At 32.3% G+C, this 24213-nt stretch overlaps 4 protein-coding genes and 1 long non-coding RNA gene across 8 annotated transcripts in view; 4 read left to right on the top strand and 1 right to left on the bottom strand.

The window, feature by feature from the left end:
- The window catches only part of LOC145936943 (1-phosphatidylinositol 4,5-bisphosphate phosphodiesterase epsilon-1), a 129768-nt gene extending 121786 nt beyond the window's left edge, over positions 1 to 7982 (top strand). For all 4 annotated transcript variants that reach the window (XM_083039625.1, XM_083039627.1, XM_083039624.1 and 1 more), the window contains exon 20: positions 134 to 7982. In XM_083039625.1, coding sequence (XP_082895751.1) covers positions 134 to 1643 — 1510 coding nt within the window. In that variant the 3' untranslated portion in view covers positions 1644 to 7982. The remainder of the gene's footprint in view (positions 1 to 133) is intronic.
- Positions 1 to 12159, bottom strand: part of LOC145936955 (uncharacterized) — a 141034-nt gene extending 128875 nt beyond the window's left edge. Inside the window, exons 1-4 of the long non-coding RNA XR_014425455.1 lie at positions 12051 to 12159; positions 10495 to 10606; positions 9250 to 9474; positions 9049 to 9090 (exon numbers count right to left, since the gene is read on the bottom strand). This is a non-coding gene — a long non-coding RNA (uncharacterized LOC145936955). The remainder of the gene's footprint in view (positions 1 to 9048; positions 9091 to 9249; positions 9475 to 10494; positions 10607 to 12050) is intronic.
- Positions 8603 to 12608, top strand: LOC145936949 (N-acetylneuraminate lyase-like). The gene is made up of 8 exons (XM_083039640.1): positions 8603 to 8699; positions 10847 to 10908; positions 10998 to 11068; positions 11257 to 11402; positions 11531 to 11699; positions 11803 to 11948; positions 12069 to 12240; positions 12300 to 12608. Exons 1-8 carry the CDS (start codon positions 8622 to 8624, stop codon positions 12458 to 12460), a joined length of 1005 nt encoding a protein of 334 aa, XP_082895766.1. The 5' UTR covers positions 8603 to 8621; the 3' UTR covers positions 12461 to 12608.
- A 522-nt stretch (positions 12609 to 13130) lies between these two features.
- On the top strand, positions 13131 to 15882 carry LOC145937342 (N-acetylneuraminate lyase). Its single transcript, XM_083040330.1, has 8 exons — positions 13131 to 13210; positions 14143 to 14204; positions 14275 to 14345; positions 14530 to 14675; positions 14804 to 14972; positions 15076 to 15221; positions 15339 to 15510; positions 15572 to 15882. The coding sequence occupies exons 1-8, from the start codon at positions 13205 to 13207 to the stop codon at positions 15727 to 15729; spliced, it is 930 nt and encodes a 309-aa protein (XP_082896456.1). The 5' UTR covers positions 13131 to 13204; the 3' UTR covers positions 15730 to 15882.
- Positions 15883 to 16657: 775 nt separating this feature from the next.
- U3-55k (U3 small nuclear riboprotein factor 55K) lies at positions 16658 to 19934 on the top strand. Its single transcript, XM_083041155.1, has 8 exons — positions 16658 to 16860; positions 17129 to 17259; positions 17327 to 17433; positions 17502 to 17729; positions 17900 to 18012; positions 18100 to 18296; positions 18380 to 18720; positions 18800 to 19934. The coding sequence occupies exons 1-8, from the start codon at positions 16810 to 16812 to the stop codon at positions 19030 to 19032; spliced, it is 1401 nt and encodes a 466-aa protein (XP_082897281.1). The 5' UTR covers positions 16658 to 16809; the 3' UTR covers positions 19033 to 19934.
- Positions 19935 to 24213: the final 4279 nt, after the last annotated feature.

The following is a 24213-nucleotide window of genomic DNA, read 5'->3' as shown; positions in this document are numbered from 1 at the left end:
ATTGATCTTTATTATAAGAAAAAATGCCTTTATATAAAAAAATTTAATTAGTTGAATAGAATTATTTTAATCGACTATATCTGGCCATTATCTCGATAAATTTTCTCTAACGATTGCAAATGTGTCTTGACAGACGATTCAATCCTTGGGACAAGGAGTTTGACGGGCTGCACTCTGAGCACTTGAGTCTGTCGATAGTCTCGGGACAATACGTCTCACCTACGAACCTCGTCACCAGCACGTACGTCGAGATCGAGTTGGTCGGCATACCGATCGATTGCGCGAAACACAAGACAAAGGTCATCCAGAACAATGCGCTGAATCCCATCTGGAATGAGAAATTCTGCTTCCAAGTAATGTTCAAGGACCTCGCGTTTCTACGTTTCGGAGTCGTCGAGGCGAGTTCCCACCACCTGATCGCGCAACGTGTGATACCGCTAAAGTGTCTACGACCAGGCTATCGACACGTACGATTACGATCTTGCAAGAACAAACCGCTGGCCCTGTCCACGCTTTTCATCTATTCTCGGTTGGAGGAGGAGAGCCTGGACTATAACACATGTTGCCGCGATCATAAGGAGTCGTCTAAGCGTCTCTCATCGGGCAAAGAACCCGAGAAATTAAGCACAGTCGATCCCGGCCTGGGTGGTGTCACCCTGAAGAGACGGATGTTCTTCTTGATGGTTTACCATGTGATACAGGATGAGCCGTACACCATTCTGAAGGTGACTCAGGAGAGTACCACGCAAGAAGTGATGCTGCAAGCGTTACAGAAAGCCGGGATATCGCCCGATCACGTAGACGAATACATCTTAGTGGAGGAAGTATCTCGCGGATGGGAGAAGAGAGACCGAGAAGAATTGCCGACCCAACGCGTGCTGGATCCTACCGAACATCCCCTTCAGGCACAGGCCCTGTGGAAGGGTCAAGGTCGCTTCCTTCTGAAGCGAGTGGGCGACGATCCGAGCAGCAGAGCCTGGCTAGCCTCTATCAGAAGCACGGCCGGCCACTCAAAGCTCAACGATTCCAACTCGAGGGACCAATCCACCCATATATGGGACGAGGCGGACACCTTTTTAGTCTGCATCTACAACGTCTCGCCAGAGATCCCTTACGCGATTCTACGTGTACCGGTGAGCGCCTCGGCGCAGGACGTACTGGCGCAGGCTCTGATAAAGGCTAGAAGAATGGAGAACCCGTCCAAGTTCGCCCTGGTCGAGGAACTGGAATGGGGCGGCGCCGGCGCTGTCGGAAGCGGAAATCGTCAGCTGAGAGTGTTGAACGACGACGAGAACGTTTACAGCACGCAAGCGTTCTGGAAGACCCTAGGCAGATTCATCCTCAGGGAAAGAGAGCAGGCTATTCCGAGGCGGCATTTGTTGCCCGCGACTCTCGACAGAATCAGCAAAGGATTTTCCGTCGGCAGATCCGTATCTCTGCCAGGATCGAGCAAGGAGAAGGTACCAGTTTCGGAAGCATTATCAGACCCGACTTCCAGAGGCTTGAGACATCGATTGCTGATATCAGGACGTAGACGAGAAGTTCATTCCGACGGGGAGGACGCGCGCGAATTCGATATACCGAACGCTGTTCTTCACTTGAAAAAGGTCTCGTTAAGGAAATTTAGAGTTTGGAAATCATAGTGGCAGTCTAGGGCGACGTCGATATCATCGATCTTCGCCGCTCGGAGAAATCAACTCTAAACTTGTAATTTAATTTATTGGAAGCTAGTCCTCTGATCCTGACGAAACGTTTCATGCCGCCGATTCTGCCGTAGAGATAATCTCAAACGGAAGTAAGAACTTGAAGGAAATCGAAGGATCTTACGTTGTCTAGAATCTTCGCAATACAAGTGTCACGAACGAAGAAATTACAATCAGTAAGTCATTAAGTCGGATGATGATAGGGTACGATCAGAATATTTAATATCATCGCGTTACTAAAGAAATATCAGACAGCGCGTTTTTATCATGCGGAGTTATTATACAAGAAAAAAATTAATTTTCTGAGATGTAGCAAAAAAAGAAACGAAAGAAAAAAGTTGATCTCTTTAAAAAGTAGAATAATTCTTCATTAATGAAAACATCAATGAAACGATATTCTCAATTAATCGATATTACGTGTGCAATTATCTTCGCGCACGATACTTGAGCAAAATGTCAGATTAATAAAGTCATTGTAAGGTCAACATTGATAAATCAGATTTAAAAAAAAAAAAAAAAATGGGCGATATCGAGAAGACTAATTATGTCGCCATTTTTAAACATTTTTTAAGATTCTTAATATAGCATATCTGATCTCTCTGCAGCAACCAGTGATGCTAGTGTCAGATTATACGCGATTATTCGCGATCTGTGATGCGTGATTCGCGATTCGCGAATAGTATTAAAAAAAAAAATTGGCTGAACTTGACGAATTCTTCCATATTCAAATTTTATTCACGAATTATAAACGATACCGCGCATAATTCGACGCTAGCGTAACGATCGCACAATCATTAAGTGGCAAAGCGACTCTTGGGTCCCTTTAATTTCTCTGACTATTGGATGTCGAAGCATTATGCGGATATATTGATTTTGTTGCGTGTGGCAATAAAAAAATTCGTCGGACGCAAAAGTCGGCGTCTGATCGACGCGCTGGCGCGTCGAGATAAAAAATAAATTAGTACCACGTTGCGCCTGAGTTTTATTATTTTTGTACAACGAAATAAAGAGAGCGCCGCGCGATCCCCCCCCAAACATTTTTGCCAAAAAACGACGTACGATTCTAAGTGAACGTAGATCAGCAACATTCGCGACATTCGTACATATGTTAAGACGTATCGGAAGTGCTTCCCTGTTTGAAACGTGTTTCTGTTTGAAACATATCGGACAGATATCCGTCTGTCTTGATCGATACCACAATCGTAATCCACGAAAAGGAGTCTGCACTCCTTTACGCGACTTCTTTCATTATTTGTAAGCGCATCTTTATTATCATTTACGTCGTACCTGAAGTGTTTACGAGTTGCGCTTTCACGCGAGGAAGCTTCGTAATAAAGTTTAATATATCGCTGTTATCGCACTTTGTTTGATCGCTCTATTAATGTTGATAACCATTTCTTTTTGCATCTAGTCAACCATGTGATAAGGAATTTGAGTAGAATCCGATAAGAGCGTCGTAATGTAATGTATTTTGAAAGTTGCTACTTAAAAAAAAAAGAAAAAGAAAGAGAGTGAGAGAGAGAGAGAGAGAGAGATCGTATTTATTATATATTGTTAATGCTAGAGGGTAGATCGGTGTTGCATTCTCGATTACCGTCCCTCTCTCCTAACTGTTTTAGCGAGCGTATATATATATACATATATATATACGTAGATTGTAAATATATACGAGACCAAGGAGTGTCGATGAAAATTCGCGTTCGAGTGTGCTATATCATTCTATTAAATTATTTTTCTCACGCGAAATATGCATTCGGATGCGTATCGTCGTACACTCGAGACCGGCAGCCTAATTTTCTCAAAATGTAATTTTGCTAACGTTAATTAGCTAACGAGAAACACAATACGGAACCTGACGTCACGGACCAGTGAAGTCGCGAAACAGTCTTTGCCCTGTGTCTTCCACACGAGTCCTCCGAATCCTTTCAGATATTTTATATTTTCGAGACGCTCCTACAGAGATTGAGATTTCTTTCAATGTAAAAAAAAATTCGGGTCTCTTTATAACGCCTCTTTTTAAGAAAGATACATTCGATACTCTTCAGATAACTCTGCATTCTTTTCCCGAGATGATTTGCGACTTCACTGGAGACTCTATATTTTTGGATACTACTTCCTTCTTCTTACCTCATTTCTTCGAAAATACGTATAATCACATATCCACGAGAGACCAACTACAGAAAAAACAATAGCAGACAAATGGAATAGAAAATAAACGAGAAACGCAAGCAAGCAGGCCAATTATATTTGTATATATATCTTCGAATAGATAAAAAATAACACAGAGAAACGTCGTTCGATAAAGTAATCTCTTTAGAGGTTGTAGATCGATACAGTTTGATTAACACGCGACCGTTGCTAGTAACGAGAAAAAACAATTGGCCCAATATACAGCCTGTAAATCAAACTATTAAAAAGAAGCAAGACACGGGCCAATTATATTTATACGCGTAGGTGTCGTTAAATTGCAATTGTTGTCATATCACAAAATCACTTTTGCAGATACATAGATCAAACTATAGTCAACATCTGATTTATATTTTTACTGTATACATCTATCAGCGCACTTGACAATATTGCGAGCGATAAAATAAATCCCCCGCGACTTCTTGCCAATATTTTTCGCTATCCGTTTAATTCTTAAAAGACGATATTTTTATATCTAAATATTATTCGAATAATTTAATTCTTTCTTGCCAACATATTTTATATACATATATAAAATCTGTCTTTCTTGTTTTTCAAAAAAAATATTTCGCACTACCTAAAATATATTTTTCTCGCGCAGTTTTAATAAATTTATATAAATTTTATCACACACACACGTACATACACACACATTGCGAAGAAAATTTCCCAAATATGTAGACGGCGAAAAACTAACATTACTTAGAAATTGCAAATGTGCAACAAATATCACTTTACCTAATAACTTTCAGTAACAATAAAATAAGTAAAAATCACAACACAGAGTGCATCCCGATATACTTATATACATACCGAAACAGTATTTATCTAATATACATATATCAGCATTTTCCAAAAAAAAAAAAGTTATGTACATAGCAGTAATGAACAATGGCTACTAATAACGTTAATAATCAATTACTGTAATTAATGTTCGACGCTCCTTGGACCTCCGGCTAAACCCCCGCATCGAGAGAATCATCGATTATAAACGGACAGTATCTATCGAACACGTCTCGGTTGCAAACGTTATAAACATTCGTTGTGCCGCCGTTGCAACGAGTTGCATGTGATTGCCAAACTCGCCTCCGAAAGCATGGGCGCCGCCGGTAAAATATTAAATAAAATATTCGTAAAATCAACAATCGAGTTTTTCAGCAATTTTAACTTTGACTTCAATTTAATATTTCAACTGCCACTTTTTGATCTTTCATATACTATTATAGATTACGAAGATAATAGAGATTATAAAATTATGTAAATTATCTCTACTTTATTATATAATCAAAGAAAATTAACATACTACTTATTCGTGATAAAAGCATGAATAAATAATAAAAATATAAAACTTGTGAATTCAAAAATTTATTTGGAAAAAAATTAGTTTTAATCACGATAGAGCTAATAAATAGCTTTGCAAAATGTATTTGATATTATTTTATTTTCACTTACATACCTTGCTATATAATACAAAATTTAAATGCCAAAGAGAAGAAACATCCAATTCGTGATTGCTATTTTAATGATTTAGTGTGCAGAATCGATGTATTATTTGTTATTTTATTAGTATGTGTAAAAGATTGCTCTATTTTAATTCATCTAAAGTATAGTATGAGAAAAATAACGAAATTTTAATACGACCGAAATAATCAATTTTTAAGTAAGACTTATATATCACATTTCTCTCTTTCTATATAGGTATATTATTATTTATTATCTATTTTTAAATAAAATTTATTCTTTCTCTCGTGTAATATAAGATAAAAAATAAAAGATTGCCGATATATATATAATGTGTGTAGAACGGAATATTCTTTCATCTTATAACGATATTCGACGGCACCCATGCTCGATTTCAACGATTTCAACCCTTCGTCCGCTATCCTTTCCCTCTTCTTCGAGGCCGACTTCAAAAGACGCGTTTAAAAAGCGGCGTGCGCACGAAACGATTACTTCTTAATATTTTTGGGACCATTCTGATTAAGGACACTATCGAACGAGCTCCCAGAAGCTGATCCTAACGTAAACGATTCAGTATTAAGTCTCCTTGTACGTGTTTGTTCGTCGGTCGATAAATATACGGCTCGTACGAAGAAAGGAGGAGAGAGACAAAGCGCGAGGATTCGATGGATAAGAATGGAAAATCGAAACGAAAAGATCATCCTTGAGAAGATTCGAGCGAAAAACCAAATGACGCTAATGACGCTAATGACGTGTCGGCCGGGCATATCCCTAATTGTACATATCCGTGATTCTTCGATAGCTGTTACGTTGATATAAAAAAACGCGCGTATATGCATATACATATATATATATATATATATATATATATATGATCGTATACATATATACATACATACGTATTATTATTCTCGAAAGGCCATCGAGCCACGCGCTCATAGATATATTATATAGATAGAGCTTTATCTATCTTACTGTGTGCCAAGATAATTAAGATATTTTCCTCCCTCGCGCACGTGCAATCGCGCATTTTTGTTAACAGTCTAGAAAATCATCTTTTATTTTATGTAAAAATACTATGTTCAAGCATCTGCCGAGAGAAAAAACGACGACAATCTTCATTTATCTTGACACGTAAGGCAGAGATGGCACAAAGCTCTATCCATATGTAATATACACATCTATGCACGCGCTGCATTTTTGTACGTAGCGTATTTCGGAGCCAAAGGGAAAAAAAAAGACTATCTTTAATCGAGACGAAAAATGCGATAGATAGGAAATGACAATGAGGCGGAGTGATTAAAAGAAAAAAAAAGAGAAAAGAGAAATTGATTAATTAATACACACAAGCGATGCATGTTGTCGCAATCGGGCTGGCCCGACTACGCGCGGTGCGTCGATCTCTAATCGAGGTATAAATACGATATGAGATATTGTCTCTTTTTCATAAGTGTGAAAACTTTTATCACATACGTAACGCATTTATATTGTAAGCGATTGCTGCCCCCCGACCCCGCCCTTTCCCCTGCCCCCCGCATCTCTCATCGACGGTTTTCTCCGGTTCTCATCGAACAGCAAGATGTACTTTACTACAACCGTTGGCAAAAATTAATATATATATATATATATATATGCGAGTTAACGAACTGTGCAGTAATTAGTTAAATCGCCGAATAATAATAATTATATAATTATATAAAACTATCTCGGAGAGGGGATGTCTTCGAAAACCAGGTCAGTTGTTGTCGTTTCTTGCCTACTTCCGAAGCGTTCATCTCGTTCAATGATTTAGCCTACTATTTGATTAATCGATTAAGTAGTACGTATCAAATTATATTTCACCGTATTAAAAAAAAGAATAATATCGTGAAAGATACGGAAGAGAACGCTGCTGTTTTATGCAATTCTTTCGGGAAACATATATTTTTTAATTTTTATCAGTAAGATTTAAATCCGAATTACTATATAATTTTGGCATCATGTTGAAACATTTGTGTGTGTGATACCTTTTATTCTATTTCTCGTTAATATAAATTTTCGAATAATGTTATCATTGTGTGTGTATATGCACGAAAGATCACACTTTTTTGTAAATTTCAGATATGAGTTTGATTGATATAAAAGAGAAAAGAAATTCTTCTTTGTAATCTATTTTCACTAGAGACAGATATTATTAAGAGCAACCACATATACAGGCATTACAGTCGCTAAGATGGAGTCACGTATGATATTCGAAGGCATAAAAGGTGGACGCGAAAGATTATAAGGCAAAAAAAATGTTATTGCTAAACAAGAAACTTCTTCCCTAGTACGCATACGATATGCCGTAGCATTTCTCTCGTCACATTCAAGTGGCAATTATTGCAAAATAAAAAAGGAGCATTATACGAGTAGCAGCTAACATTAAATAGAATTCTCTTTGGCGTTATTACGTAAACATTCGAGTAGCTTCCGTTCTCGTTTCGATAACAAAGAAAAGCATGTAATATCCGTTAAACAAATAAAATGAAGCATGCGACTATCTTGAAACTTATAGCGAATTTACCATTACAATAATATATTAATACTATTGACATTGTTGAGGAAAAGGATCTACATGTAAATAAACATAAAGAGCATTTTTATAAATAACTGCAGTCGTCATCATTAAGCAGCAAATTTTTCCTACCATCTCCCTTTATATATATATTTTTTAAAAATATAATATAAATATATAGTTTCTTAATTTATATTAAAGTTAATCTGTATTAACTTTCTCAAAATATATAAATTACGAAAACATTTAATTTAAATTAATGTTAATGCAAATTTTTCTTTTAAACCACATGTCACTTCTGTTTAAAAACTACTTTAATTAGTTCGAGTTGTTTTAAGAAAATTTCTAATTTGCGAATAAGAAATTTATTGAATAAGAAATTGTATGATTGGCGAGTATTCATTCATTAAATAGTTGTGTTTTTATTCATTAATTAATCGTTTTTAAACGAATAATATGTTATTGTCACTGTTTGAATTATCTGCATTCGTATTTATTATTAATGATTCCATTTTATGCAAGTAATAAAACCGCAAACGTTTGAATTTTTTAAATTATATATTCGTCTTAGTAATAATTATAGAGGAATATTCAATTGGAATTTACTCAAATTCTTTCTCGAACATTTGAAGTAAGCTCCTAACTTTTAGCCTGCTTATCTTTAATGCATTTTGCAAAATAAGATAATAATAATCTATCTTATCAAATCTTGGCAATAGAAGAGAAAAGAGAATATGTACTTAGTTATCAGTCGCTTCTTTCTCACTGCTGCTATTAGATTTACTTTATCATTGCATTCATTAACGATGTCCGTAAGTATAATATTAACAATATTCATCAAACTCGTTAGACAAATGTTATTTAAATGATTGAAGGTTTGCACTCGTTTCTGTGCATCATATAATTACACGCAACATAAAATAAATGATATAATATATAAGTAACATATGATTTTGTTGGCAAATATGATTAATCAATTGAAATTATTTTGAGCTCTATATAGTGTGTGTAAAGCTAGCATATTTCGTAGAACATCATAAATAGTTCAGAGTTGACAATTCTTAATTATTTATGAGTTTTTACGAAATGAGACACTTTACACACCCTTATTACCTATTAGTGTTATAAAAATGTTATAAAATAAACAAATTTCTCACTCACCGATACGTGCAATAGCGGAGTTGTAGTACATAACACATTGATCTGAAAACAAAATATTCAAATTATGTATATGTTTTATTCAAATTATGTATAATTATATATGTATATATAATTCAAATTATGTATAATTATATATATACATATTCATAAATGTACATACATATTCATATATATACATAATCATATTTTTATTTTGCTTACCTCCCAGTTGACCCGCTGTCGCCCGATGCCTCCCCGGGCCTGCTCCTCCTCTCTTGGTCCTTTGTAGCACTCACGACACTCGCGAAAACGCGAATAATTACGATCGCCCGACACTTTACACGGCACTCCCGACACGCGAAACTTTACATGGTACTCCCGACGCGCGATACTTTACACGGCACTCCCGACACGACGCGTGAATCACACTGTGTATCGCAATGCTACCTGTAACAAATAAAATACATATATTAGAGCAATCTTATTATTTTTTACATTATAACATACATGTCCACGTGCCTTCGATATTTCGCGCGGACACCGCAATTATTTATTTTTGAGCTGGATGCGGGAGTGTCGGTCAGAGAGAGTAACGACAGTCGTTGGTTTAACAGTCAATTTATTATAATGAAAAAACGACGGACCAGTTACTGGACACGATTAGCAGAATCGATATCCGTTCGATACACGACTTATAAGATTTCGTTCTGTACTCTCTTTATTCTCTCTCAAAAGAATTCTCGTCTCACACTGAGGGTAAAACTTTCGCTCTCGCCGCTATCACGCAAAATTGGGGGCGAGACAAAAGGCCCTTGATTGGTAGCAGCGATCGCGGGATCGATACTTGCCAATCAGAAACGGCCACGAGGGATGCCAAAAACCTCGAAAAACGCTTGGCTGTTTGTGTCGAAGGTGACAAAAAACGCGAAATACCGGAGCTCGCGACGCAAACACCTTTTGTTCGGTTAAGCAAATATATTATAATTTAACATTTAGGAACAAATAAGCCAGTCGTTCGAATCTTGGCGTTAAATGGTTTTTGACCTTTTTTTTTTTCTCGGTAACGATCTTGACGGTAGATTTATAAACAATACATGATATAAATATATATATATATATATATATATATATATATATATTAATAACTAATTAAAACTCGAAGGAGATTCGTTCGAAAAGATATAGGTTTAGAATAAGTATAATTCGCAAAAATTGATTGTCTCATCTCAACAACTGCAGATATAGGTATCCGATTGTCTTTATTTTAGTTTAATTTTTTTTGCTTTTAGAAGGCAGAACTTTTTTTAGAACTCATGTAGAACTATAAATTTTAATCCTAATAATTACCGATAAGGGAAGTGCCGTAGGACAAAGTAATATGCTGCGTTAAGTTGGCATATCAATTTGTCCTTAGGCATTTATGCTCTAAGCAGTAAAATCATATGTTTCAATAAATTTTGAGCTCACCATTCAGGCGTATAAACTGCAATACAGAAGTTCTCGAATCGCATCTGCTGCACCACAGAATTTTTCAAATTGCAGTCATCATTCAGTGTAGAACGATCAAATAAGATGTATTCTGAAATTATTAAAAAAAAAAAAACAGTAAAAACAGTTATCCATATCATTATTAAATATTATAAAAAATATTTTAATATGAAAAATATGTAGAAAATAAATTAATATTCTCGAGCAGATTATGACATAAGTTTATACTTATATACATCACAAAGATATTTCATTAATATGAACAAAAATAAATAAAACAGAAAATACAACATTTTTTATATTATAGAGATAATTAAATTTATAATTACAGCGATTGTCATACATCTACAGAGGTCTTATTGCCCCAGTGTTAACGCCTTTTAATAATAATGGGTAATTTATTTATTTCTATACACTAATGTTAAATTAAATAATAATAATCAATGTTTATTTAATATATTTATTTAATATTTATTTAATAGATCTCTTAATTTGGAAATTATACCACAATATGCAATATATCTGACAAAAAAGGGAATTAATGGTGTGCTTGGTAAGTGATTTTTATTATTAAAAACTTCTAATCTATATTTATTCGCACTAGCATTTATATGTTCATTAAATTTTCGTAGAAACAATTTGTTTAAAAATTATTCAAAGATCAGATATTTGATTATTCTTATTTTAAAACTAATATAATGTTGCATACTTTATATAATCATTTCATATATCATTTTACAGTCAATGGTACAAGTGGTGAAGGGATGTCAATGTCTGTCACTGAACGAAAACTCGTTACTGAAGCTTGGGTAAAAGCGACAAAAAGTACAAAGCAACATTTAATGATTCAAGTAGGAGGTGCTCCTCTTCCCGATGTTATCGAGCTTGTAAGTACAATATCAATAAAATATACATAATTGATATATGCAGAATTATGTTCAACAAATATTATATGATTATAACAAAGTGAATAACGATTAATTAATAAAGTAAAATAAGTAACGTAATTTCACAGGCAAAACATGCAGAGAATTTGCGTGTAGATTCTATACTCTGCTTACCAGAATTATATTTCAAACCTACTACTCCTCAGCAATTAATTGAATACTTGGAGATGATTGGCGAGGCAGCACCAAGTACACCATTATTATATTATCATATTCCTATGTTAACCAATGTTAATAGTAAGCTCTTTTTAAATATATGCATAATAAATTATCAATAAATGTAATTGATAATATTGATATTTCTTTAAGTATGTATGTATATCATATAAATTTTTTGTAGTACACATGGGGCAATTCCTTGAATCAATTGGTGCTAAAATACCATCATTCGTAGGTATAAAATTCACCAGTACTAATTTAGAAGAGGGTGCACAAGCATTACGTGCCAATAATAAGAAATATGTTATTTTTCTTGGTAACGATCAGGTAAAAACTAAGCCTTAAAATTAAATTTGTATAGTCTTAAAAAAGTTAATGAATGCTTTTTAATTATAAATTTTAATTCTAATGTAATATAGGTATATTCACCTGGATCTCTTATTTTAGACAGTGAATGCTGCATGTGCACTAGGAATGGATTCTTTCATAATGACCATCGTAAATATGTTTCCGGAACTTGCACTGGATCTTCTTGCTGCTGGAAGAAATGGAAATATATTAAGAGCTAAGAATATACAGGAGAAACTTTCAAACGCTGTACTTGTTATAACCAAACATGGTAAATATCATTTTTTATATTTAGCAAAGTGCATTGTTACTAAAATTAATTATTTGCAGGTAATAGGGTGCAGGCTATGAAAACAGCAATGTCTCTTCTTACTGAGATCAATGTAGGATTACCTCGTGCACCACTTAAATCTATTTCTTCCGATGCTCTAACAACTATGATAACAGATTTAACAAATCTAGGATATGAAGCCAAACTTAAGCATAATTGAAAATATTTTATCTTTTTATTTTGATTATTCTATTTTATATAATAAATTATCTTATTATAAGCATAAAAATAGTATAAAGATATGGTCTAAAATTTAATAATGAACAAAACATGTTAATTAATAATATATGAGAATGATATATTTATTATAATATAAGAATTTAGAATATAAGAATTTAAATAAATAAAAGATGCAAATTGTATTTTTCTACTCTTAATTATGATTACATAAAAAATAAATGTATACAAAATTTTAAGTTTATACTAAAAAAGTTTTTACATATCGTGTAAGTAAATTCTTACTTCATACACATTATACGCATTGCCAGATACTGATATATTCAATTGATTTTTGCTCATGTTTGGTAAACAAAAGTATAACAGTGTTAATATTATATAAAATATATTATATTATATATATATATTATCGTATATATCGTAAATATTATTAATGATTCCATTTTATGCAAGTAATAAAACAAAACGTTTAAATTATTTTAAGTATGTATTTGTTTTAACAATAACTATAGAGAAAAATGTTTCAATTCAAATTCTTACTCGAACATTGAAGTTGTAACTTTAACCTGCTTATCTTTAATGCATTTACAAATAAGACGACAAACAAGAATCAATCTTATCAGAGCTCGACAAGGGAAGGGGGAAAGAAGAGAAGTATATTTAGTTATTAGTCACTTATTTTCGCGCTGCTGCTTCTATCAGATCACTCGTTGCGTTCACATTAACGATGTCAGTAAGTATAGAATATTCACAATATTCGTTAAACACATTAGACAAATGTTATTTAAATGATCAAAAGTTTGCACTCGTTTCTGTTCATACATGTATAATTACACGCATCAGAAATTAAGTAGTATAATAAGTAATTAACATATGATTTTGTTGGCAAACGTAATTAATCATTTTTAAACTATACATATAATACAAATAAAATAAATAAAACAAACATTGATATTGGGATAAAATCCATGTTTTCTCTTTAATTTTCAATTAACTCACCAGTCTGACGTATGTGCTGCACTATAGAAGTTCTCAAATCACATATACCGCACCACAGAATTTCTCAAATTGCAGTCATCATTCAGTGTGGAATGGTCAAATAAGATATATTCTGAAATGATAAAAAAATACTAAAGACAACTATAAATATCATTATTAAATAACATTTAATGTATATAATTATAAAAAAAATCTTTGATAAAATATCTTGTAATGTCTATATAGAAAATATCCATATTATAATGTATCTTAAATCGACAGAATGCTAAAATAATTTTTTTTTTTTCTATGCTGTGCGCATATACTTTCTTTTTTATTTCTTTAATAAATGTAAATACACACATTAAAATAAATTTATTAGAAGTTTGAATTTCATATTTAAAATCAAATATTTTTTTAAAATATATTCACCAAACAGGAAATAAAAATTTATTTAAAAAACCGCGACATTTTCTTATTTTACAATCTATACAATTCTTATTCTTTAAATAAGAGAAATAAATATGTAGAAAATAAATTAATATTCTTGAGCAGATATATTAGATTTATATACGTACATGATATATATATATATATATATATATATATCAATATAAATAAAAATAAATAAAACAGAAAATATAACATTTTTTATATTGTAAAGATAATTTAAATTTATAATTACAGCGATTATCATATACCTACAGAGGTTTTATTGTTCCAGTGTTCACGCCTTTTAATAATGATGGGTAATTTATTTATTTCCATAGACATCTTACTATTAAACTTAAATAATGATGCTTAATATTTATTTAATAGATCTCTTAAGTTGGATATTATACCACAATATGCAACATATCTGGCAAAAAAAGGAATTAATGGTGTACTTGGTAAGTGATTTTTATTATTAAAAACTTGTAATCTGTATTTATTCGCACTAGCATTTATGTTTATTAAATTCTTGTAGAAACAATTTGTTCAAAAATTATCCTAAGATCAGATATTTGACCATTCTTATTTTAAAACTAATATATCAATGTTGCATACTTTATTTTGTCATATATTATTTTACAGTCAATGGTACAACTGGTGAGGGGACATCAATGTCTGTCACTGAACGAAAACTTGTTACTGAAGCTTGGGTAAAAGCGACAAAAAGTACAAAGCAACATTTAATGATTCAAGTAGGAGGTGCTCCTCTTCCCGATGTTATCGAGCTTGTAAGTACAATATCAATAAAATATACATAATTGATATATGCAGAATTATGTTCAACAAATATTATATGATTATAACAAAGTGAATAACGATTAAATAATAAAGTAAAATAAGTAACGTAATTTCACAGGCAAAACATGCAGAGAATCTGCGTGTAGATTCTATACTCTGTTTACCAGAATTATATTTCAAACCTACTACTCCTCAGCAATTAATTGAATACTTGGAGATGATTGGCGAGGCAGCACCAAGTACACCATTATTATACTACCATATTCCTATGCTAATCAATGTTAATAGTAAGCAATCTTTTTAAATATATGCATAGTAAATTTAATAAATGTAATTGACAATATTGATATTTTTTTAAGTATTAGTGTATCATATATAAATTTTTTATAGTACACATGGGACAATTCCTTGAATCAATTGGTGATAAAATACCATCATTTGTGGGTATAAAATTCACCAGTGCTAATTTAGAAGAGGGTGCACAAGCGTTACGTGCCAATAATAAGAAATATGTTATTTTTCTTGGTAACGATCAGGTAAAAATTAAATCTTAAAATTAAATCTTTAAAGTCTTGAAGAAGCTAATGTATTTGTTTGAATTAATTTTAATTCTAGTGTAATATAGATATATTCACCTGGGTCTTTTATTTTAGTTAGTGAATGCTGCATGTGCATTAGGAATGGACTCTTTCATATTGACCAGCATAAATATACTTCCGGAACTTGCACTGGATCTTCTTGCTGCTGGAAGAAATGGAGATATGTTAAGAGCTAAAAATATACAGGAAAAACTTTCAAGTGCTGTACTCGTTATAACAAAACATGGTAAATATTGTTGTTTTGTATTTAACAAAATGCATCGTTACTATAAATTGATAATTTTTAGGCAATTGGGTACAGACTATGAAAGCTGCAATGTCTCTTTTTACTGAAATCAATGTAGGACCACCTCGTGCACCGCTTAAATCTATTCCTTCCGATGCTCTAACAACTATGATAGCAGATTTAACAACTCTAGGATGGGAAGGCAAACTTACGAATTAAAAATATTGTCTTTCTGTTCTAATTATTCTGCTTTTTATAATTGATTATTTAATCGTAAGCGTGAAAATAATATGAAGATATTTTCTAAAAATTAATAATAAGCGAAAGATGCTAACATAAAAATTAAGATAATTGAAAAATTTAAACTGTATTTTCCTAATTACTCTCTTATTTCTAATTATCTCTTAATTATGATGACATAAAAAATCAAATTTACAAAATGTAAAGATTATACACAAAAAGTTTTTACATATGCAAGTTCTTACTTCATATATTATGCACTATATATCAATACTGCGTGATATATATATTCAATTGATACATATTCAATATTCGTTCATCTTTGGGACACAATGGGAACAAGTGAATGAATACTATACAACGAATTAACGTTATACACACACCACAAATTATAATGCAAGTAATTTTTTCCGAATATACTATAGGCGAGGGGGGAGGGGGGAGAGCGAACTGCGTTTGAACGATGAATTTGATGCAAAAATATGCAAATGCGTACCGATATTTATGCATACGATAGAGAAAATGTCATTTCTTATTGTTTTTACATGTTAAAAGTTCTCTGTAACTTATTATAAATAAATAATAACGTTATATTACCTGCGAAGACTCGCACATTTCCGAAACCAGCGTAATTCAAATATCTTAAGTAACCGCGAACCGCCACTTTCACTTGGAGCGAACTTAGGTGCGATTCACATGAGAGATAAACTGCGACAAAATCACGATCGACCAATCGCTGTGTACGAGAGTCCGATGGCCAATAGAAAGTACGGATTTACAACTGACGCCATTTTCTTCCCTAGGAAACGAGCTCTCCTATTGGATATCGAATTTCGTACATCGACATCGCAATATGTTGTGTGTTATTACATCTATTTAGTGTTTTTAAGTTTATGGATGTATTTTATTCGTTGATTTTTTATTTTATGAAGCACGTGTGATTTTTTGATCGTTGGCCACGCGGAGAGGATTCATCACGAGAAGGAAGAAAGTATGCTAAACGTGTGGTCTTGGTTAAAAGAAATTATTTAAACAAAAAGATTATTGTTCATTATCGTGATGTCGTTTTTTATAAGGAATGGCAGAGGAGCTGGAACACAGAAACGCAAAGTACGCTTTAATTTATTAAATTTTATTTTATTACGAAAAAATATTATGCATGATTCTTTCTCCACTATTTGGAGGTTAGAATTAAATTTGTATAGAATTAGTATAATTATTTTTTTTTTTTTTTCTTATTCTGTTGCAAACACATTTATGTCTGCATATTGTTAATTATTTGTTTAGAGAGAAAGAGAAAGAAAATAATATTAATTATTTAATATGTTAATAACTTTTATAATTGAAAATTTTTAAATATGCGATTTTTTTATATTAGTTCAATGGTCACCAAGGCAAGATATCCAAGTCTCAGTTTACGTCAAAACGATTAAAAAAAGCAAAAAATGCACATGGTGACAATGAAAGTATTGCTAGTACAGATGAAGAATTTGCAGAAGAAAATTTAAGGTAATAATCAAATATATTCAAAATATATAATATATTCAGTGAGATTATAAAAGATTTTGTCTTATAGAAATAAAACACAAAAATATGAAAATGAAACGGAAGAAGAGGAGGAAACTGCGCAAGAAAAGAGTGTGAGGCTTGCAAAGAAATATCTTCAACAAATTGAAGCAGAAGGTAAAGGAAAACTCTTATATATATATTTTATTTGCTTGTGACATAAAATTACTTTTATAAAATTGTAGAAAAGGATAGAGCAGAATTTGAAGAGGGTACAGTTGCGCAGAGATTACGTGAAGAATATTTAGAGCAAAAAGGACGATTAAGAAAAACTGTAGCATCAAATTATATTGGCCACAATGAACTTATATCATTGAGATGTAAAGAGCATAAAGGACCTATTACTTGCATTTGTCTTTCCAATGATGGTAGTATATTATATTCAGGATCCAAGGATGGCAGTTTAGTTAAATGTAAGTACATAAATTTAAATGGTTAATTAGAGAAAAGAGCGAATAGAAAAGATAATGATATTGTTATTTTAAGAGTTTTTTTTAGAAATTATATATATTTATGCTTTTTAAATAATATGATATAATAATAGTAGTGATAAGTCTTATTGTATGATAATCTTATTTATTAGGGTCAGTAAAGGAAAAAATTAAATTAAAAGTTATTAGAGGAAACAGAGGAAAGACAAAAGACGGAATGAAATCTATACGATGTATGGCACTTAGCACAGATGGAAAATTTCTGGTGAGATTAAATAAAATAATTTTTTGATTTTGATATGTATATATATAAAATATGTAACCATCGAGATAAAATTTTATTTTATTGTAGGTAATAGGAGATATTGGATGTAATGATGTAAAAGTATTTTCTGGTGATACCCTGGATCATATAAAGAATTTACAAGGTCATAGAAACTTTATATCTGGATTGATATTCCGAAAAGATACTCACACGTTATATTCTGCGTCCGAAGATAAAAGTGTAAAAGTTTGGAATCTGGATGATATGGCTTATGTTGAATCTTTGTAAGTAATTTTATTTGCATTAATGATCAGCTACTTTATTTTATTTTCTAGCTATTTCTGAGTAATATCGTTCTCTCTTATAGATTTGGACATCAGACTGGTATTACATCTATCGATGCACTTTCACGAGAACGTGCTATTACGAGCGGTGGTTACGATGGGACCATTAGAATATGGAAAATAGTCGAAGAATCACAATTAATATTTAATGGGCATGTCGGTAATAGCATCGACGTAGTTAAGCTTATAAATGAAGAGAATTTCTTCAGCGGTGGAGATGATGGGCAACTCTGTGTTTGGGGGTGTTTGAAAAAAAAGCCACTATGTTCAGTGATGGAAGCGCATGGAAAGGACGAATTCAATGGCGAACCAATGTGGATTTCAAGTGTCGCAACTTTGCTAAATACAGATTTAGTAGCATCAGGTATGTTATTAGTATATCTTCATATCTATTTGAAAGATATCATTATCTACATTTTCTTTCTCTTTACTGTAATTTCTAGGCTCGCGAAATGGCGTTATAAAATTGTGGCAATGTGGTCAGGACTTTAAGTCTTTAAATTTATTGTTTGAAATTAAAGTGACAGGTTTCATAAATGCACTCACTTTCACACCCGATGGGAATCAGCTTATTGCCGGTGTAGGTAGTGAACATAGAAATGGTAATTGGTGGCGAATACCAGAAGCGAAAAATTCTATTGTTATTATACCATTGATAAATAAGAAAGACAAATAGGCTTCGCTATTATTAAAATAATTTACATAATACCTATATGTACATAATATGTGTACATAATTTCTCTAATTGTTATAAGTTTTATATTATTACACCTTTAGATATCGACATTATATCCTTTATCATGTATAAAACGCTTTATACTTACCATCCTCATTTTTAGCTATTACATTGAAAACAAAAGATAAAAATTTTGACTTAAATTGATCAACGAATTTATAAGAATCATGTTTTAACAATTCATATAAGACAAAAATTAACTGTTGCCAACAATAATCTTATCATCGATGACAGGTGTACATATTTAAAACAGGTGTGAATGAAATGAAAGAAATATTGGTCCACAGTACAAGTATTTATTTATTCTGTACAAAAGTTGAGTTATAAAATATTATGTCCCTATTTTAGGTCTTGTTCTTAGTCTTGTATACCATGCCGTCTTGTGAGTACGTTCGTATAATAACAATATCGCCGCATGGAGAAGGCTCATACTCGTCCGAAAGCGTTGTTTTTTTTTTTTTTTTTTTTTTTTTTTTTTTTTTTTATATTCACATATTCCGATATTTCGCAAGTTATACTGCGCAAATAATACGCACGCAATCCCGGCTTCGCTTCCGGGCGATCATCAACGTTCTGCTCGCGCGAATTTTGGACTCACCACATGTACATATAAACCAAACCGATTTTTTAATCCGCATATTTATTCAAGTCAACAAACAGTAGTACAGCGAGTGTACGCTACTTCTTGTGCATTCTTGCGATAAGTTTTCAAACGAGTGCGATATATAGGCCATCCTTAATGAGGGGGGCATATCACCCTTCTATCGTGTCTGGTTTTTTTTTATTTTTTATTTACTGACCGCTTCGCTTTATCTCTCCAGGCCGTAAGGGTGCTGTTCGGTGTCTTTTTTTTTTTTTTTAAAGGTTCTCAAGCAACATCGTCTATTGCATAAAAATACGCGATTAAATCTCCCTGTTTCTCTGTAGGCCGGTACTAATTTTTGCTAGGTGGATTCTGAAACTCATCTTGTTTATCCCTCTTCTCTTCCTCTCCGCAGTTGATTCTTACATTTTTTCTTTTTCTTCGACGTTATCTTGTTTAATTGTTCGATCTTTGACGGGGTTGAAACATGTATAACCGCGATAGACATAATGCTTTTTACGCTTCTTGCCGATCTTCGTATCCTGTTGATCATCAATCTTTTGGTCATAATTCTCTCGTTTTAAAAATCAACCAACTTTATCAAAGTATCAAAGAGTCGCTTTAATCTAGGATCTAATAGTAAATGACACGTGTTTGACAGAATCTAACAATGTCTTTTCCTTTTTCGAAACAGAATTGGACGCATGTTATTTCATTTTAAAAAGTCTTAAAATTGATAAAAATCACTTATTCTGCTTACTCTTATTATAATGAACGGGATATCTATTTTATAGATATTTGACTGCGTGATGTATTGTTGATCTTATTGTACAATGATTGTATATAGAATCACGAAAAAACGATTACTTTATTGCTATAGGAAATATTATCTTCGCCCAATTCTGCTCGAATTTACATGATTTGAATTTTATTTTTCGTCGTCGAAAAAGATTACGATATTCGCGGGAAGGGATGCGTCTTTGGTATGCAATCGATGCGCTCGTTGCATGTTAGATATGGATCGAAATTACACAAAAGATATACATTTATTACAGCGCGTTAATCTGTCGAAGAGAAGTTATCAAGATGTAACATAACTTTTTAAGCATAATATAATTAAATTTTTGCAAATGCAAATGTGCAATGCAAAACAGAATGTAGAAATGCTACTACTCTCGTGAAACGAGTATTATTTATCGTACAATTTCTTAAGTAGCTGACAGACTTTATACGTACATATAAAAGCATTAAATAATACGATAATGTGATTTGCATTCGACTGATATAATTAGTCATTTTTATGGCCTTTGTGAAAACACAATTAGAAAGAGAAAAATAGAGTTTGCATGTGCGAAACAATATTCATTATTTATTTTTTTTTAATTCTATTAAAGTGAACTTAAAATTAGCAGTATTAGCAAAACGTTGGAACGTATTTTTTATTTTGTTGGAATGTATTGAAGTTTATTGGCTCTTTTTATATGTATGTAATTTCTTATTTTGTCTGTCTTTCTTTTTTTTTTTATTAACATATTAAATGTTGAATTAAGAATTGACGATAACAATTGAATATGGCAGTTTATTTCGGGGTTATTGCGCTCCTATATCGAATAAATAGTGAAACAGTTGTTGCTCCATTATATTTCGCACAACGCATATGTGTATTTATTACATTTATACTCTATCAAAAAAATTATTTGAACTTTTATTAATAGCGTTCTTTAGTGACAGATTTAGTGACAATAGCAGGAATATTTAATTGTAATTCAAAACATTTCTTTTAGATAAAAATTCTTAGGCCTTTTCTTCTTATGGCATAAAAATGTATAAAAAGATAAGATTTGAATCAAAATTAAGACATTTAGGAACAATATTTTTAGATTAATAAAGCTTTTTTTAACATATTCGAGAGATCGATATGTATTAGTTATTAACTCGAGTATAAATCATGATAGATATCCGAGAAATCATTTCTACACATAATTATAACAGATAATGTCTTTTTTTCGTAAACTGCTTATTATTATGTATATATGCATGATAAAGTTTGCATATATTATGAAACGGACCTTCTTGCAAATTTAGAATAATCTCTGCTCAACATATTAATATGAACGAGCGATTAAAATAGAAGAATAGACTAGAAGTTGCCAATACCCACAAGTGATGAATTAGTGCCAAATGTTGTTATTTGTCTGCGATTTATACGACACAAGTCGAGTAGATCGTGCATATTTGATGTGCATCGACTATCTCTTTTGTACTAACAGCAAGATCGCGCGATTAATTGTAAGACAGGACGGTCCATAAAATATTCTGTAGCGATCATTCTCTATATACTTATAAATTGCAAAAATAATTTTTTTAGCGTGCGCAGAGAGCAAAAATTACAACATATATTTACCCCGCGTTAATAAATAAATATTTTATACACAGAAAATAAATATCGCTATATTTTTGTTTCTTAATTACTAGTATCTAATTTGCAATATATTTGTTGCACGATAACAAAATTCTTTCTCAAGGAATATTACAAGCTAGATAAGCCGTGATCTTTAAATATATACGTATCGTAAGAAACTTATGCGATTAATGTGCTATTTTTTTTTACAAGAATATTGTACTTTTTAAATTCTTCCGGACCGTCCTTTCTCTTTTTCTCCAGACTTTTCCGACACAGAACAGGAATGATTTCCGCAAGGTATTTCGAAACAAAATACGATGCAGCTAGTCCCCCGACCCTCGACGCACACGCGATATTTTTTCCCCTTTCCTTTTCTTTCTTTTTTTTAAATTACTTTCGTTTGCCATCGATATACTTCGCTATATATCGACATACATATAGAATATACCTACATAAATTGTGTAACACCGACGAGCCTACGCTCCCTCATCTCTTGCTCGCCTTCCGCCCTTTCATTCTCACGCATCATCCACAGATTGCGTTTTACATGAACGTAGTTTTATTTTATTTTTTTTTTTTAATATATCGTGTGCTTCACTTTATTTCCTTCGTGCTCTTTATTCTCACACATTCTCTCCCTCTCTATCACGCGTATATAATCTGCATAGTTGCATAGTTTCGCGACAGCTGCATGTTTGTGACGTATGTGATGTGTGCCTTGTGTGTCTCCTTTTTTTGTGAAAACTTTGTGTTTACGGTTATTTCTCTCTTTATACACTGTTATCTGCAATTTTTTTGGTTGATTATGGCGTTTTTTTTCCTGTTTTTTTTTGCAACCTCTGTGGTCGCTCGTTTAAATACTATTTCGCTATAGTGGACTACCGTTTATGAATGCTACGCTACTTTGTATTGTATCCTGTAACGTTTCGTAATGAACGACTGGTACTGTACTTGAATGTGCATACTGGTGAACACACGCAAATCTATAAGGTTCCGTTCCAAGGATACCATACGCGGCGAATCGAGCGTGGAATGAAATTTTTAATTAATATTCCAATATCATAGGAATGCCATCATCGGTTTATTGTTTACGGGATGCGCTGAATTCGGAAAAAAAATCGCCGGAAAATAAAAATATTATATACATAGTATACGTAATTGTTATAAAATAACAGCATAATTGCATCGGGTAATTGTTATAAAATAACAACATAATTGCATCGGACTATGAAATTAATATACGTATGTAATCTGCAAATTCTATTGAAGTATTACAATTGCTTTCGAAAAGAAAAGGCTAAATAACTTTTATCTCATTATTTTATAATTGCCATATTTTTATCTTAATTACTTCAATCTTTTATAAATTTAAATGATTAAATTACGATATAAAAAACGCCGCATATGATAACCGTGACATCGAGAGAGTGTATATGTATGGGTCCTGTATGCTCCGGTTACAAAATAATATACGCAACGTGAGAAATCACGATCTGGCTAAGTGCTTTTGGCTCCACACTCGAACCTGCATCCTGTATTTAGTGTTCCTCCGATTATGAATAGTTTAATCATAGTTTTATAATTAACCACTCTGTATCTTCCATCTTGTTAAAAATCTTAGACATCAACATACATTCATTTTTTTATTTTTATAATAAATCGTTATTAGAAACCTATCTCATACTCACTATATGCACTTTAATATAAATTTCATCGCGTTTATCGTTTATTAATTTATCGTTAATTTATTTACAGAGACGCGAGAATATTTACGAAATTCACTTTATCTCTCCTCGCTCTTTCCTTCCTTTACGTTAATTAATTAATTCATTCACATTACAAACCGCACGGCCGTGTCGTCAGCGCGGTAGATATTTTTACCCTCGATCTCGAGAAGAGAGGAACAAATATTTTTGTTTTCTGTATAATGTGCATGGATATAAGCGCGGTGTATTTCTCTCGTTCGTGTGAGAGACTTCCATCCTTACTTGCTTGTACACGCACACGAGTAGATAATTACGTAAGTGAGGTGCCGAAACGTAATTAGCAGACGGGAAATTCGGGTCTCTTCGGGATTTTGGACGTGAAGCGTAGCCTGTTTTCACTTTTTTCTTTTTCTTTTTTAATCCTATTT

Source organism: Prenolepis imparis, unplaced genomic scaffold, assembly GCF_030444845.1.
Source record: "Prenolepis imparis isolate NDT839.2.m4 unplaced genomic scaffold, iyPreImpa1.0 SCAF_6, whole genome shotgun sequence".
Taxonomy (NCBI): Eukaryota; Metazoa; Arthropoda; class Insecta; order Hymenoptera; family Formicidae; genus Prenolepis; species Prenolepis imparis.
The sequence above is the reverse complement of the archived record's forward strand: the minus strand, read 5'-3'. Positions and strand labels throughout refer to the sequence as shown.

Coding starts and splice junctions, on each gene's coding strand:
- LOC145936949 (XM_083039640.1), top strand. CDS start 8,622: ATGTACTTAGTTATCAGTCGCTTCTTTCTCACTGCTGCTATTAGATTT. Junction 8,700..10,846: donor TGCATTCATTAACGATGTCC/GTAAGTATAATA, acceptor TTATAATTACAG/CGATTGTCATACATCTACAG. Junction 10,909..10,997: donor ACGCCTTTTAATAATAATGG/GTAATTTATTTA, acceptor TTTATTTAATAG/ATCTCTTAATTTGGAAATTA.
- LOC145937342 (XM_083040330.1), top strand. Junction 14,346..14,529: donor AGGAATTAATGGTGTACTTG/GTAAGTGATTTT, acceptor ATTATTTTACAG/TCAATGGTACAACTGGTGAG. Junction 14,973..15,075: donor TATGCTAATCAATGTTAATA/GTAAGCAATCTT, acceptor AATTTTTTATAG/TACACATGGGACAATTCCTT.
- U3-55k (XM_083041155.1), top strand. CDS start 16,810: ATGTCGTTTTTTATAAGGAATGGCAGAGGAGCTGGAACACAGAAACGC. Junction 17,434..17,501: donor TCAACAAATTGAAGCAGAAG/GTAAAGGAAAAC, acceptor ATAAAATTGTAG/AAAAGGATAGAGCAGAATTT. Junction 18,297..18,379: donor ATGGCTTATGTTGAATCTTT/GTAAGTAATTTT, acceptor TCTCTCTTATAG/ATTTGGACATCAGACTGGTA.